Raw genomic sequence first — 17,680 nt, forward strand, 5'->3', positions numbered from 1 at the left:
CAAGCCATTTGCTGGAGGCAAGAGGAGGATTTGCTTGGGATGATGCCCAAATGCAAAACTCATATTTTAATTTAGGTCATTTTTTTACCTGGAGTGAGGGATGGAACATGTTTCTGAATCCAAGAGCAGATATTTGGGTATAATTAAGGGAGAGGGACGCTTCCCTGTGTGGGTCTGGGACAACACGTACACTGCATTCCCTGTGACACAGGAGAAGCCACTTGAATGTGCCTCAGTCCCTACCCTGCTCTCCTCAATGCTCTCCCTAATGCCAATATAATCTTGGCAGCCTCCAACCCTAGAACACTGATCTGATTGTCTGAGGATCAGATACATCTCCAAAATGTCTATAACCACTTGAACAAGCCCTTTGTGCCAAGTTTTTTGTGGTGGATCTTACACATCACACCCAGGCTCCCGTGACAGCATCTCATAGAGTAAGAATAATAAATTATTTGTGAAGGGAAAAAATAAGAGCAAAATGTTGTTGTACATAGCACATTACATGTAGTGTGTCAGGATCCTGGAGTCAGGTCATTGTTTGAGAACAACTACTTTCATTAAACTTCCATAGATTATGAAATGTGAAAACTGTGGAGGACAGCTTGGCAAAGTACAACCCAAATTTTGCCGTCTCTGAAGGCAAACCAAAGGGGCCCAAGATGCCTGGAGCACTGAAAGCTAGGGATTCTGTGATTTCCATAGTCCAGGTAGGTTCAGACGAGGTTGCAGTGAGGGGTGGCCTCCACTGGAGGTCAGCGTGGCCTCCCGCGGGCCACTGCCCGCCCAGCCACGGGGGTCTGTGGGCGGGGAGGTAGCCCTGGAGGGGACAGCCGAGGCCACCCCACACAGGGCCGGAGCACTGGGTGCAGACCCTTGTCTGTGTTTCACAGTATCTCTGATGCCATCTCTCCCACGAGACCCTCAATAGTCCTCCTGTCACAAGGTTCTCTCCTCCGCCCCATGAAGTAACCTCACTCCTGTGTGTATGTTTGCCCATTGCCAGTTCATCCAGCACAACAGCAATGAAAATCGAAGCAATAAATTGAAGACACCCAAAATCTGGACCTCTGCGTTCAGTGAGGAGAGAAGAGTCCCGCAGAAAACTGAAACGAGTGCAGACCCAACAGCCCTTACATATTAGCCTAGGGAAAAAAAAAACAACCCAACAGACGACAAGATTTTTTTAGAACTGCTAATTGACTAAATATTTCTTCTGCTACAATTAAATGAACGTAGACAGCCTTCGCTTGTGGGAAGCTGCTTCTTTATCATCTCCTGGGGCAGGCCTTCTGAAGCAAAGCTTTCTCAGGCTAAAAGTGTTGCTAGCATCTGGACAGTCATCTTCTCCCAAAAGACCTCTGTTAACACCGTTCTATTAATAGAGTACGCAAATCATCCTCAAACAAGGGTTCTGCTGAAAAGGGAAGTGAAGTAATTATCCAACTGTCCAAATAGAGAACACTTTAAATAGAGAAGAAAAACCAAGGCACTTCATCATCTTCCCATTTTACAGTGGTAGCTTATCATCATGAGAGGCAGGGCTTTACATTTGTGGGCTTTGTCTGAAGGAAATGAAAGATAGAAGGGCATCAGGCATTGCTTTCCTTTTATTCAAGGCTTCCTTTTCCCAGTTGTCTGAAAACTTATAGATAAGCTTAATAAAAGGAGATTTTCTCATAACCAGAACCAGCCCCTCCAAAATCACTGTTTGCTGTCAACAAGACACAGACCTCCGTGACTCTGCTGTGGGTGGAAGAGGGAGTGGCTGATTTCTTCGAAGTCTACTGCCAGCAGGCTGGATCTGGTCAGGAAACAAAAGTCCAGGTATGTAAGCAACTCTTCTTCAATTTCTACTCTTCATCTCTGAAACGGAGACTGGGCCTTGCATCTTTCTGGTTTGTTATCTGTTGCTTAGCATTTGTGTGTAAAGCCCAATGACATTTTATGCTCAGTACACAGGTTAGGTCATTAAACCACATGTGGTAAAGTTGTTCAGAATTAAACCTTTAAAAGCTAAACTACTGAAACATTTCAAATACTAAAATATGTATTACTTTGCAATATTAAAAACTGGCTTCTGTCTTATTGATGAGATTATAACCAGTTGGACAGAAGCTATGTGCATCCAACAGGGTGCCAGTCTTTCGCTAGTCATGAAAATGGCTCCAATATACTGTGGAAAACCTGAAAGGCCACAAAACTAAGGGAATGTCAATGGGCAAGAAGGGAAAAATAGTCAGAGAGCTTGATAAGGAATGGGAAAAATGGACATATTTAGATGCCATGAGATCTTTTATGCAGCATTTAATTATTTCTGTCTTAGTTTACTCCTGGTTTTGAGAACTATTAACCAAAGTTCAGTAGGACCTTCACTGTTATTTAAAGAGTATCTTTATGCTGCAAATGTGGCTGCTTCTCAATACATTTTGGCTCTTAAGATATTTTATTCCAGACCCACCTTCTCAGCCTCACAAATGAACCTCCTTTTCTCTCTGTCCAGTTAGGTTCCTGTGCTCAGAGGCCACCTGAATACCTGAGTGTTTAGACTGGTAACATTGTTCAGTGAAGAACAGAGCAGTAGTAATTTTAATTCCTTAACATTCAATGCTGTGCAACATATGAGGCTTAGTTTGCAGTTTAGCTGACGGTATAGTGAGTCACGGTGATTACATGCAATGAAACATCATTCTCTCATGTGGGCTGTCACACATAATATGGAATCATTCAGGAAAAAGTAAAAAATAACCCACTCAGACTACTGATTATCCCAAAAGGGATGCAAACACTCTTTAATCCTATGGAAGACCAGTCTGATTTATTTAGTAATCTTTTTAAATTGAGAAAGGCACTGACTAAAGGGGGAAAAAAAAGTTTAAATGCACTTTATCTTTTAGATAGTTTGGATTCCACATCTAGATTCCTGCTTTTTCACAGTACACAGCTAAAGATCGTGAAGTCCTTATCCACTTAGCAGAGATTCAAAATAAAGATATGATCAGGCAAGGAAGGTACCACAGGATTTGCAGCTTTAGTGCAGAGCAGATCTTTTCTAAGTATATCAGGAAAAGTCTGCTCCATTTGGCAGGAGCTTCAGTGGGTGTCTCATTTGTTGACATGAATGTCTGGCACTGGGAAATGCACGGAGATTGTCAGCTCACCTCTCATTAGATTCGTCAATCTCTTTTCTGTCTCCATAAATAAAGGGGAAGGGCTCCTTTTTGAACTACAGAAAAGGATGCTTTCCCATTAGACTGGTGAAAATTCTTTACCTGTGATTTTCCATGGTAATTACATGAACATTTTTGCCCTTTTCCTCCACTCTTAAATCAACAAAATGAAAAGCAACAGCTTTCCAGGTTTGAACATCTTGGGTTTTGCTTGACTGATTTAAATTTCTCAGAGGGGAAGATGGAAAACATCCAGCTAAGTTAAACTGCCAAACTGTGGCCCCTCCTTTCAGCTCAGGGAATTAAAGTCCCCTCCCTTACACTCACGTACATGTGATTTTATCTGTGTAACGTACTTCAGAATTGCACTGCAACAGGAAACCTTGCTCGTCTAGAAGGAGCCCATGAATGGCAACAGGCCACCGCAAAAATGCAGTGCTTGGGACTTGTTATAGCATCTTGCACTCCCTATCCGGAGAGAGTTCATTCATAAAACTTCTCTTTGTTCCCCTTCTAAACCACTGGCTCAGTGTCCTTATTTTCACATTTACTACCCACCCTTGGTTCTGCTGGAGAGTCCAGAAAAACTTCTGAGGACTTCGAGGAGCTATATTTTTAAGTCAACGCATGTGTTGTATTTGTTTTCTTTTGCCATATCAACATTTATGAAGCACAAAATTGTTTACCGGGGACATAGTAATTAAAACATTGTATAAGGATATTATGGAAAGAGCTTCTACTACCTAGAAAAACTGAGGTGTGTGATACTTGATCATGGTTATTACCCAAAGGCTTTGTTCTAGCTTTGTTTTTCACCTTGGCCATGTGAAAGGCTCAGAGCTCTTCACGTCCAGAGGAACTGCCTCAGAGGCAGAGATGACACATACTCATATGAGGGTGTGGAAGTTGTGACTACCTTGGCCACACTTTGAATAAAAATAACTTTATTTTCCTCCTACCTGTGTGGCTTAGTAGCTAGAGCTCATGAGCTCTGCCCTCCTCTGGGGATGTCCTGGGGTTCACGGTACCTTCCCCACCATGCATGTGCCTCACTAACCCCCTACAAGGTACCCTCTGCCCTCCCTGGGGTGCTCTGGGCTGTTCCTGCTGCTGTTTGCACCCTTGTTCCTCTCCCCTCTTCTGCCAGGCTGCCAGGCTACCTGCCTATTTTCAAGGGCAGGCCCTGGTTACATTCCCTGAGTTTCAAAGTGCTGGTTTCTTTCACCAGATCTGACTTTACCTGGTCAAATATATGGGTGGGGAGGGGAGCACTGGTTTGTGCTCTTGCGTTTACAGGAGAGACAAACTTCTGTGTATTTTTCCCCATGCCTGCAGGAACCTGTCACTGTCTCTTCACACGTAGTGACCATTTCCAGCCTAACCCCTGCCACTTCCTACAATTGCAGTGTGACCACCTTCAGCCACAATAGCCCCAGCATCCCCACTTTCATTGCAGTTTCCACCATGGGTAAGCAGCACTTCCCTCCTTTCTTCTTCCTCCTCCAGTTACAACATCTGTTTCTCCTTGCTTTCTAAAGCTGCTCTCAGTAATGCTGGCCCCAGGGGTTATTTGTATCATGGAAAGGCTGCCAGATGTGGATGGGATGGGGAAGCAGCTTTAAAAAGTTGTCAGAAAGATCCCTGCTGGGGCGGTTGACTTGGAAAAATATAAACTAGAGGCTCAGTTTCTCTGCTGGGTTTTGGAAATCAGGGACCTAGTCTGTGGTGTCAAGGCTGAACATCAGGGTACTGCTTGATGACATTTATGGAGAAAAATGTCTTCTCAGCCCAAACAAGAGGAAAAATCCCATTTATAAGCTGCTAAGGCAAAAAATCGCTTTCTGCTTTCAACGAGGAAGTGGAGATAGGGTGAGAGAGAAGGAGAAGGGCCACTGCAGGATCTTGAACAGTCACACCCTGAAGGGATAGCTCCTGATGGAGGCTCCCCGGGCATGTCTTGAAGCGGGGCTCTGTACTGACTCTGAAGAATGAATATCAGTGTTGAACTGCCCAGGGCACTGGACCTTTCTTTAAAATCTCCCCTTCAGAATGATCAGTGTCATCTCTGCTTAGTTAGGGAGTTGTACAGCTTTAGTCACTGGTCCTGTATTTCATACACCACTCCATGCTGTCAGTGGCTGATACTTAGCTTAAAAATCTCTATGATTTTTAATCTAAAAAATGCTTCTCTAGACAACTGTGGATGTAAAGTTATTCTGAGCAAGTAAAGTAGAGAGCAAAATAAGAGTTCTGTTCTTATATAATGAGCAGAACAGGGTATCTGGTCTCATAGTAGTAGTCAATAAGCATGTAATATAGAAAAAAACAAATCAAGGTTTCATTATTGAGAGTTGATTCCAACTCTTACTTAAAAGAGAGTACTTTGTTAAAATTTATTTGTCAGACTAATACAATCAATTTCAACCCAGAATATTACAGAGCCTCAGCCTGTTACTTTGCTTTTGTGTCAGAAAAGGTATAGATTATTGTTGAAGAACAACTTCAGAGTTAAATGTGCTTTGGAGACCCAGGAGATGATGAATATCTGTATTTTATATTTCCTTTACCTTTTTTTCTTATGTTATGAATGTCAGTTAAAAAGGGAAAAAAATCAGAACATGCTAAAGTTTAACAAAATGCCAGATTGAAGTAATTTCTCCACAGAAATTTTGTAAGAGCAACTAGTCAAAGCCTCCCTTTATCTCTAGGTGTAGATTTTTCTCTCTGTAACACTCCAGGCTGAATGAAATGAGTTCAGAAAAATAACACTATCAACATTCAGGGGAAAAAACAAAACCAAAACAAACTGTCAGTGCTTCTGAATTGAGTAACCAAGAGTCCTTGTTTGTATGTACAGTCACCGAGATGAATCCCAACGTAGTGGTAATCTCTGTGTTAGCCATCCTAAGTATCCTTCTGATTGGACTGCTGCTGGTGACTCTTGTTGTACTCAGGAGAAAACATCTACAAATGGCCAGGTAAGTCCAGATTCGTGCTAATTCAAAAAATTTCAGACAACAACAAACATGTCATGACAATAGTTGCAACTGAGGATGCTGGTGTGCATGGGTGCTGCTCGAGATGCTTGTGAACAGGTTACCTTCAAAATAGTTGTGCTGCTATTTAGGATCAGCATGTCTTCTCCCTCTAGCTACTCTAATTCTTGATCTAAGTTATAAGCCTCAAGCTTTGTCTTATTTTGAGCTGTGCAAGATTGGGCCTATACGAAGTACAATCATTTATTACAAAAGCGTTGTGTCAGGAACATAAAGAATAATTAGGATCTGAGGCAACTGGGCATGAGCAGGACATCAAGATGTTTTGCAAATCTTTCATATGGTCTGGAACAGGAAATTTTCCATAACAGCAGATAAGGTGGTTTGTTCATCAGGTCCAGGATGCTGCATACCTGAGGCCATGTAAGGCCTGAGCCCTGGCAGCCAAACCCCTAGGACAAGGGAGGATGTGCCCAGGGCCCTGAAAGTCTCTTTCTAAAACATTTGCCAGTCTGCCCCCAAATCCTGGTCTTCCAGTTGTCCAGTTTGTTCATTCATATAGACTTCCTTCCTATGGGAACTGCAGCATGGGAAAGAGCATATTGGCTCACCTAGATCTTGTCCTTCTATGCAGTCAGGATGCAGCCAAATATACACTGAGACCCACAAATCCAGAAGGGATCTCAGGTCCTGCTGTTCACCTAAAACATTAATGATCCCAATTTGTTGTGTCATACAGATGAAAGGAAAAGTTATCTTGTAGGAGTAAACCTTTTTTTATAGAACCTTTAATTCCCTCAGCTAGCTGCACCAATCATTTGTACCTGAATATTGAAATTCAGTTTCCTTTTCCTGGTGGTCTTACCTGTAACAGTTCACTCTAATGTGGGTTATGTTATGGCCTGAGTGAACAGTGGAAGTTTCTCTAAACCCTCAATATATGGTTCACCTCCTGGTTTTGGAAGTGTCCTGGAGTCTTAATCCTTTCATAATCTATGTAATATATTTTATATTCATTTACTGTCCTGTGTCACAAAAGGAAATTACTTCATGTAAAAAAAACTTATGTGAAGAATCTTGCACTTGGCTACCCAGCAGACACTGCATTTTGTGTGTCATGTCTTGGCTACGTATTCCATGCAACAGATGACCACATCACACGTATTTTGCAGGCTATCTCTTTCAGTGAACATTATGTGGTTTGTTCCTTTTACATGTAACCGCCTCTGTGAAAATACCAGCTAAATTAATTTTCTTTCCTATTTAATTACTGTACAGGCAGCCCGAAACTTTTTCTTTTTCTCTTCATCACTGCTTCTGGCCACAACAGATAAAACGCCAGAAGGGAATTAAAAAAATAAAACCAGTAAGAAGCTGTAAGCAATTATTTTCTTAAGTCAAGGAATCAAAAATAGTCAAGTCAGTTTATCATTTGTTGCTGAAAATAATGGACTTGTGATAAATTCACAGGAATGTTATTCAGGAAATTAAGTTTTTTCCCACAGCTATTTTGTGAACTCAAAATTACCATGATCCTGTCAAATGGAGACAATTATAGATCTTCTCTGTAGAGTTGGGACAGTGAATATTTAGTATAGAAAGGTAAATGCTTAGCGTGTGTACTCAGGCCAGCAACTAGCGCTAGTGCCAGACTATAGAAAGCCCAAACCTGGACAGAGGATGAGCTGTATTTGAGATCTTTATTATCAACTTCTCCCTTGTTTCACTCTTTTTAAAGCATTATTAGGAAACCTGATCTCAGATGATGTTGAACATTTATTGGGTTTGGATGTCTGTGTTAAGGGATTTTAGTTATGTTTATCGCAGATTATCTCAGCCCTAGTCACAGATGTGAGTGTTCAGCACTTCTCTGCAACTCCAAGAGTTCTCTGTTAAATCAACATCATTGCAAGCATTGTGAATCAAAAAGTGGTAACTCTGTGTCCAATGGTCTTCCTGAAACAGGGAGTGTGGGGCTGGAACCTTTGTCAATTTTGCATCTTTAGAGAGAGATGGAAAGCTTCCCTATAATTGGTGAGTGTTTGAAGCAAAGCTTTTAATTATGTTTTTCCCCACCTCAGCTTTTTGGCAAATATGATATTTAACCTTAAGTGATTATTTTTATGTTATCACTGCCCCTCTTTAAGATAAAATTACTATACCTGTTATTTTAGTATTTTATTTCCTGAATGATGAGTCAAGACTATGTATTCTGTCACCTGCTATTTTTAGTAGGGAATGATGAATATGCACGTCAGCCAAGTTGCACAGAGGTGTTTTGGGAGGATATTTTTTTCCTTTCTCTTACAGACATATTTCCTAAAATAACACAAGTGTAGAAACTTGACCTATAAATCCATTAGCACTTCCATAGAGATATATTGACATCCAAGAGTAAACTTCCCTGTAGCTGACCAGTTAGCAACTGTCTTCATGCAGTGCCATTAATTAATTTTTCCTTACATTGCAAGACAAGGACAAGCCAGCTGAAATATTTACTGTAACTTAATTTTTAGTGCTGTTGAAAAGACTTGAAAGAAACCCCATATTCTTGCTAGTCTAGAAAACCACCTACAAAAGTTGCAGGCACTGACTGTGAACGCCAAACCATCACTGACACCATCAGCCAAAGAGAAGTATTTGAACAAAGAAAGTGTGTACGATTAGCTTTTATAGACGCAAAAGGTCTCCGAGAGCTACCTGATTGGCACCTGAGTGGTCATTTCCATTCTTATTTTGATAATCAAATGGGTGCTAATGACTGACCCAAGGTTTACTCTTTTGTTATCAGCAATCTCTGCAAAAACCTCTTATCTTTCAAGGCAAGTCCAAACACAGATATTTAAAAGCATATTATCAGCCCCATTCCAGTGTAGGAAGAAGAAAATGTGAGCCTTGGTTTTACACCCATGGTCAGCTTTGTTGACAGCCAAGAAGTTGGAAAGAGGAGTTGGTGCACAGGGAACTGCTTCCATGATCTCAGAGGAGACAGCCTGCCAGCAAGGATGGGATTAAATGGATCGACACTGCACCACAACAAGTCTTTTGCTAATAAGCATGCAAACTGAACTAACAAGCCCAGCAAATCTTGTCAATACCTCACTGTGCTGCTAATTAACAAGATATTAAACAAGCTTCACTTGCTTGGTTTAGCTTTAATAGCAGCCAGCTGTATGCAGTACAAACTAATCTCTCAGCTTCTCTTGCTTGGACTATATTAATGGCATAGAAGGCAGAAGATCAAACGCTCATGTTAATTAAATATCCAAGCTTGAATCAAATTATTAAACTAGCAACAGATGTTATTCAAACCATAAAAGGCTTTTTTATGGAAAGGGGAATTAATTAATAAGTTTGGATATAAAAGTGAAGGTTCTTGTTGCTTGATTTAGTATATGTGTATATAGGTGTGTGTATGTATGTATGTGTATATATGCATATATGTATACATACATAAATGAAGTTACAAAAATACAAATTGGGGAAAATATTATTATCTTATTATCTCCACAAATTTTCAGTAACTGAAGGCAGTGTGCCCTAATCTTATGGGTCTGACTTCCCTGAGAGTTAGTAAACATATCTTGTTTTGTGTGCCTCTGTTGTCTAATGTCAAGACCAGATTCACTGTCCATCCAGGCAGCCAAACGGAAAATATGGCTCTAAAGACAGGTAGAAGCATTAAGAAACCCATTTTGCTTGAGGTCATTCCAGGAATCTGGTAAGGGAGCTATGGGCATATCCACTGATTCCTACGGAAAGCTCAGCTCAGCAGAGTTTTCAGGATTTGAGCAATATCTGCATCTCTTTCTTTTAATTAAATAAAATTGATAAAATTGTTCAGTACATCTGAGCAGTAGGTGAAAGAAGTCTAGACTGAATTTGTATTCAATTTTCCTTTAGCCACGGTGAAACCTGCTGTGACTAGGTATTCACGGAAACCAGAGTTAGAAGAAGTTCAAATAGTGTTTAGATGAAAACCTAGGAAAGAATTTAAAGCACTTAAAATGGGACTGTGCAAAGTGGTATATGGTTGTTTTCAGAAATCTCACTCAATAGAGGGTATTAAGAGATATTGGAATTATCTGAATTTATCTCTGATACAGATGTTCTGATATCCACAGGATCATTTGCAAGAGCAAACATGGGAGATTATCATAGTTGTACATGGTAAAAACAATGTCTGTCCTGAAATATCTCAAAACATCAGAAAATAGACTTAGCACTACCTGCGTAATGGCCATAAACCGTTTCAAACACATTTTACTATCTGAAAATCTGCCAGTTCATCAATTAATATTGATTTAGAATAACAGGCCTAAATCAATACCATAAAACACATGGGGTTTGGTGGGGTTTTTTTGGATAGCTGAAAATCCTGCATAGGGTGTCAGATGGAGGAGTAAAAATTCTATGGATGCTAATAATATGAAGTAAGTAAGAGGAAGCCTTTATGGGTTTAGCTGGTTTTTAAAATAGAATTTGCTGATCTCCTGATTTCTGTTTGTCTTACTAACTCTCCTCACTTTTTCATCTTTATGTATGTTATTTATTAATGCTCACAGGCGTAGAAGTGTATTTGCTTTCCTAACTCTGCTACCCTCATGCCTTTGGACTGATTATCTTTTGGCATTTTATATTAATCCTTGGTAAGTGATTTACTTGTTTTTCAATAAACAATGTGTAAAAGATGTTAATTTCTATTACATGAAAAATGTGTTATACCTTTGTTTTCAAATGGGTCAAAGCTTTTGAAGATATAATTTTCTTGTACTAGAACATGGATTGGAGAGGATGTGGGTATCAAAGTATTTGCTACCCTGCTTCATCTAGTCTGTCTGTTTATGCTCCAACCCATTTTGGTATTCAAAAGCTAATCTTACGGTGGTCATCATATTCATCTCATGGCTCTCTGCAATTTTTGCCACTGCATTATAAGTCCTGGCTTCTTCCGTCCCAGTTATTCATCTGTTCATTGCCTAGCATTGCCTGCTGCTGCTGCTGCTTTTCTATTACTAAAATTGCTTGATTGTGCCCCACCTGTTTGGTGTGTGATGTCCAATACCTTAGTCTTTAAAGGTGCAGTTATGCTCCCCTGACTTCAGTAAAAGTTTTGCTTTTGAAAACAACAGTTCACTGAGAACTGATAGAAACTAACAGTCCCAAAGTGTAAGAGTTGGGTCGCTATGTGTGCGTCTCTGTGTGTATGTGTGTATATTTAATAGTTTAGTCTGTAAATAACTTATAAAGACTTAGTAAACAACTGATTGGGGTTTTTTGAAAATACCTAACCAACAAAGCCACAGGGTCTATTTAGTACCAGAAGTGTTTTACAAACCATTTAACAAATAATTATAATTGACTGTGATCTAGAAATGCTTACTTTATACAGAAGAAACTTAAGTTTCTGATGGGTTTGAGTCCAAGATACAGTGATTTATAAAAATGTGGTACTGAAGTTAAGATTTACTTTTGACCAAATGTTTTGCCTGGTGTTACCATATGGCACCAAAGCCCTGGCAGATAGTCATTGACATCTTCAGTGTAGGGATATCTAGACTGGTTTTCCTTGAGTCACATTGGGTCTGTAGAAAAAACCATCTAAATTTTCAGTGGGCCTGGAAGAGAGTGCATTTATGTAACTAAAGAGAGGTCCATTTCTTCTCCCATGAAAATAAAAGCATGTTCTCCACACACACAGAGCCAAAGAGCAGATGGAAATCTTCCACATCTCTCCAAAGCTAATATTATATTCACTTGTAACTTGTCTGATGCACACTCAACTATTGGAGCCACACAGCCATGGAGGATCAGGCAAGCAGTTTATTATTGTGGAGGTCACACTGATCTATTTTAACTCTCTAATGGTCAAGAAACCCAAGGTGGACACTGCCAATGACGCTCCTGCAAAAAGTCATCGTCTCCTTTTGCCTCTTTACCTCTTTTGTTTAATATGCATTAATATGCATTACCGTGGGTCTTTCTCCAAACAAGCTACTTAGTTTAGTCTCGGTGGCCAAGTTTAAAGGAGTTTAAGTTGAATGAGATTGGATTAATTTCTGTATTTGTATTTTAATCTGTAGGGTAAATGGATGAACAGATGAAACACCAGCTAATGTTTCAAATGCCTTTGTTTTGCTTACAAGTTGGTTTAAAACGTTTATGAACATTCAGGAAACAACTGCAATCCTAAGAAACAAAGGCCTCTTGAGACTATCAAAGCACAAGAAATTGTTGCTGAGAAATGGATGTCAGTCATTTGTTTTATTGCCTCTTGAAGTGTTCCTTGGAGAAGCGTTCTTAGAAGCATTCCCCTCATAAATGGCATTTAGACATTTTTTCTTTTGAAATTAAATCCAATGTGCCCAGCATTAAAAGGTTTACCACAGTCACAGGGGATAGAAATGTGTTGAATAATTCAGAGAAATTAATTCTAAGATTTCATTGGAAAAAATCTTTGAAGATGTAGAATAAATACTACTAGGCTATGTGTATGGTGCACAAGAATGTACAGATACTATACAGATAGTATTTGTATAGATAACGTGGTAGGCTGAAGAGGTTTATAATATTTGCAAAGTAGTGTAAAGCTGGTATTGCTATGGCTTTTGTTAAGTCTGGAGGCAAAGCTCCACATCAAAATGGAAACGTACCTCAACAAGATAAAAGAATTACTACATGTTGTGGCTGCTTCAAAAACTGAACATTTTGTGACTTAATTTTGGAAATTGTTTTTTTTTCATTTCACTTCTAAACTTAACAGGGTAGAAAAGTAAAAATGCTCCACTTTTTAGTATTTCTTTATGTATATTCTCATTGTTTTAAAATTAGAAGTCTTCACCTTTAATTTGCTAATTGCAGCTGTGACCCAAGTTATCCAGAAATCATTTTAATATCATCATGAGATTAAAAATAGCATCATTATAATGTGGTGAACGAACAGATATTTTTTAATGCCATGGAAAAAAGATGGCACTACTAAAATCCCTTCTGAGTGAGCAAGAATCTATTTGTGCTCTGTGGCTGGTTTAACAGGGGGGATCAGTATTTTCAGATCTCTAGCCAAATTATTCCAGGGTGCTCACTATGTGCATTTAATCTGATTGATTGCTTAACCTTTTTGTGGCAACAACAAAAGGAACATACACACCCCCTCCAAAAGACCACATGGTGGTAGTTAGTGTAGTGCAGTTCTTAAGTCCATGTCTTATGGGTTACACTGCTTAGCACACTCATAAGCTTGATGGCAACTGTTGCTAGTGAATTATATCACTTATAAATCATGTGAAGACAGTGTATTACATGACTGGCATAATTATCTCTAGCTGTTAAAAGTCAGTTAGAATTATCTAGGGTTTAAGCCTGAGTCCCGCTGAAGTCAGTAGGATATTTGCCATTGTCTTCATTGATCATCATATTATGAAATGAGTGAGAAATAGTGTTCAGGCCCTTTCCGTTTTCCTTCACCCTTCCTTGAATTTGCAGATGGTGATCTTCTCCCTTTACCCAACAGACATTTCTCATTCACGGTTTCTCTCTAATGTTGCCATCCAGTTTCCCAGCCCACTAGAGCCAGAGTGGAGCAGCCCGGGGAGCGCCTGGTGCCCCATCCCCTGCAACAGCACGGCCCACTGCCAGGCTCAGGCCCTGCGGACTCAGCCCCAGCCCACCTGAAGCCAACAACGCTGTTGGGTCAGAATTTGTAGGGGCCCCATTGCTTGTGCTGGGCACAGGTTTTCCCTCTCACAAGCATGTCATTGTCAGAGCCACAGAATGGAAAACGCATCCCATAGGTGTCAATGGAAATTTTGCTATAAGCTTAAAAATGGTCCATCCTGAGTATGATGGTGACCAGAAAACCTATGTTCTTAAATCAGTACTAACTTTGAATAAAGGCTATACAATAGTTTAATAAATGAAAAACACTTTTTTTTTTTTTTCCAGGAGTAAAAATGGATTAAAGAAGAGAAAGCTGACCAAGTATGTAACTTCTCTGATATCTAAAGAAATAAAAAAAAAAATATCACCTTTGACTAAACATGCATTGTGGAGTACATGGTATAGTGATATTGCAGTTACAGATATAGAAAACTTCTTGGTCAACACATCCTGAGAGAGATATCTGAAAGCAGAAAACAAACAATAATTGGTCAAAATCATTTCTTCTCGACAGATAGGTTATGGTAGAACAGCTCCTTACTGATAGAAGATTAGTCAACGGGGAAAAGATCAATTATCCAACTTAGTAATTCCAACAGAGCTTATCCTTAGTTAAAAATGACAAATGGTGAAAAACTGGGATGCATTTGTTTCTAGTGATATTTCCCTCTTGACATGAGGCTCTCATTATGGTTGTTGCTAGAACATTAGATCATTAATGCTAACGAGTAAACAGGAGTAATTAAGTGGTGATAAGACAGGTTCCTTTGGGCATACTGCCTCAAAGCAAATGAAAAGATTACTGTGTACATGCTTCAGTAGCTTGTAAATTAGAGCATGATAATTAGGTGAGGGAAGCTGTTTACCTGTGTTTCGTTATTCAGAGCGTTAGCCTAATTATTTCTCCGTTATATTCAGAGGCTGTGCCTGTACTAACAGGTAGACCCTCACCTGGCAAAAAAAATGTGTGTAGCATGATATGAGTTGCTAAATCAAGACTAATTTCTACCTGCTGAAGCTGTGCATGGTTTTGTAGAGTTATATGCTACTTTTTTTAGCCACCATCTCTCTAGAAGGAGAATTTAACCTCCAGTGACAAACATGTATAGTTCTCAAAGCCAGCAGAGGAAGCAGTCGCAGCAGTTGTATCCAAAATGTTATTTTAAGGGTTTGGGTTTTTTGTGGACTTTCTAAAAAAATCAAAAGCTAAATATGAAATCCATTTTTCTGCATTAGCAAAGCTCAGATGAATTTTAAAAGTAGCTCTGCCAGATGTGAAAATACCTGAAAGAAATAATTTACATGGCACAAGAAGCAACTTAAATGAAGCAAGCTGCTGTGGTGCCAGAAGCATGTACTGGTGGGGTGGTACTGGGAGTGGGTCTGCAATGGGGTGCTGGATCACCATTTATTGCACTGCCACCTGTGCCCTGGGGACATATCCACCTGCAAAAGTGGTTCAGGAGCCAGGGAAATTGTAGTAAGAGTGCATGGGCCATTCCCCTCAACTCAGACCAGCGGTTTCCCTTGGGTGGGACAACTCCAACCCCACCCCAAACCAGGGTGCTTACTATCATCAGCAGCTGCAGCACTGAGCTCACCCAGAGCGATCAGCAGCCCTCTCTCAGCCTGTCTTTCGGGCGCCATTGTGGTAGGATGCAGGTAATGAGCAATATGCCCACTATTTGGTGGCACTGAACCACAAGGGTTTTTTCCTCCTTAGTGTTGCTTTCTAGCATTAACGGTTGCAAATACATATTCATGACTTGATAGTATTCTGGGGGGAAAATAGAAATAAAACGTAATAGAAAAGTTTGGGGGGTTTTTTTTCGTAACTTCTATGTGTTTTTCTTTTAAAGCCCTGTCCAGTTGGATGATTTTGATGGCTACATCAAGGATATGGCCAAAGATTCAGATTACAAATTTTCTCTGCAATTTGAGGTAAATCTGTGGGGACTCTGTCCTCTTCTAGCTGCTATGCCTAGATCAGCTTTTTCCAGATGTCAGGTTTGTGTGGTGTGTTCCTGTGCTCTGTGTTGTTTAAGGTGCACTCTTGCTGGGTGGGTCAGCTTCACTTCAGGTTCTGCAGAATTTAAAGAGGACTTCGGTGTTGTTAAAGACTACATTTAGTAAGCTGATTTGAGCGGCTCACCACATTCAATCCAAGATAATTGTCAGACTGACACACTTCCTTTAAGTTTAGGACATGCTGGCAGCCGGAGTTGGATTCAGGATTTTATTTTATTTTATTTTATTTTATTTTATTTTATTTTATTTTATTTTATTTTATTTTATTTTATTTTATTTTATTTTATTTTATTTTATTTTATTTTATTTTATTTTATTTTATTTTATTTTATTTTATTTTATTTTATTTTATTTTATTTTATTTTATTTTATTTTATTTTATTTTATGCCCTTGATTTGAGGGGCAACACTGGAAAGAAAAGGTAATATCAGAAATCTCTTTAGTAGCAAGGAGGTTTCTCTAAGACCAGTTCAGGTACATTCTCTTGATTACCTAAAGTCAGTTTAGTAGTAAAAAACTGAAAAGCTTCTATCCTAGAGATAGCTCCCAAAGATTTAAACATGGAAGGCGGGTGGGGAGGACTGTCGGGGTGTTACCACCCTTCTGGGTGGCTGGCATGTTCCCTTTCTGCCAGTGAAAAGTTCTCTGATGCATCATATATTAGATGTAACTTCTGAAAGTAATGACTAGAAAGACCTTCCAAGGATTCCCTGGTATCAAGATCAAAAGCCACTGAAAGACTTGACGAAAGCCCTTCAAGTGGGGCAGATGACCACCACAGAATAACTTATCACCCCTTGTTTGACACTGTTTTGGCTAATTAAGTGCCAGTGGAAAGGAGCAGTCCGCAGTCAGAGCCTTGGATGGCAGCAGTGCGCTGGCAGCATCAGCAGGAGAGACCACCACAACATTGCTCTCTAGCTGCTTGGAGCCAAACTCACAGGCATCAGATAAGGAAAATCAGTGTAATCCTGCTGTCAGTTTATAAAGTGATTTGTGAACATTTTCAGTCTGGTACCTGCCACAAATAATCACTTCACAAAGAATTATTTTTTGAGCATTTGTGAGTTTGACCTTGGCGTTTTTCTTTCTGTTACCCCAGGAGCTAAAACTGATTGGGCTTGACATACCCCACTTTGCTGCTGACCTTCCCATGAATCGCTGTAAAAATCGCTACACAAATATCCTGCCATGTAAGTAAAATGCATACAGACTCCTGCTAAGGTTCCTCAAGAGGGAAAGAAGGGTTTTAGTAAGAAAACTGGAGGATCAGGACAGCTTTTGACTGATAAAGGCCTTTTCTAAAACCTGCCCTTAGACAGAACCAGGCAATAGATGGTTTTTGTTAGCTTTGAAGAGACGTAGCTTTCTGGTGATGTTAATCAAGACAGGAGTCTGGAGGTAAGAAACGCAATGTTGTTTCTACTACTGAGTAGTGTTACTGCATTTTTCTTACAATTTTAATGAAACTTAACAGAGCCCAAAGGGACGGCATTTGGAGGGCATATTTTGCAGAACAGTAATGATGGTGCATCCATGTAGTATTTACTGAAGAAAACATTGCTCTCTGTCAGTAACTATGAGCATTCTCTATTTGTTAATACGGTTTGGGTTTTTTTCAGTTTTTATAGGATTAACTTTAATTTTGCCTAGTTGGAGATGAATGCTCTGTTTGAGAGCCAATTTTTTTTTTTCCTTTCACAGATGATTTCAGTCGTGTCCGGTTAGTTTCAATGAATGAAGAAGAGGGATCTGACTACATTAATGCCAACTACATTCCTGTGAGTAAAGAGACTTGGTCAGTGTAAAGAACAGTCCCCTGTTCA

The 17,680-nt window shown here is 39.7% G+C and overlaps 1 protein-coding gene across 1 annotated transcript in view; it reads left to right on the forward strand.

Moving 5' to 3' along the window:
- PTPRO (protein tyrosine phosphatase receptor type O) overlaps positions 1 to 17,680 on the forward strand; it is a 154,222-nt gene that overhangs the window by 123,908 nt on the left and 12,634 nt on the right. Inside the window, 9 exon segments of the mRNA XM_064459078.1 lie at positions 1,688 to 1,827; positions 4,506 to 4,638; positions 6,028 to 6,148; positions 8,132 to 8,200; positions 10,732 to 10,815; positions 14,111 to 14,146; positions 15,685 to 15,766; positions 16,957 to 17,047; positions 17,559 to 17,635. Coding sequence (XP_064315148.1) covers positions 1,688 to 1,827; positions 4,506 to 4,638; positions 6,028 to 6,148; positions 8,132 to 8,200; positions 10,732 to 10,815; positions 14,111 to 14,146; positions 15,685 to 15,766; positions 16,957 to 17,047; positions 17,559 to 17,635 — 833 coding nt within the window.

The sequence above is a fragment of the Phalacrocorax carbo genome, chromosome 1 (assembly GCF_963921805.1).
Source record: "Phalacrocorax carbo chromosome 1, bPhaCar2.1, whole genome shotgun sequence".
Taxonomy (NCBI): domain Eukaryota; kingdom Metazoa; phylum Chordata; class Aves; order Suliformes; family Phalacrocoracidae; genus Phalacrocorax; species Phalacrocorax carbo.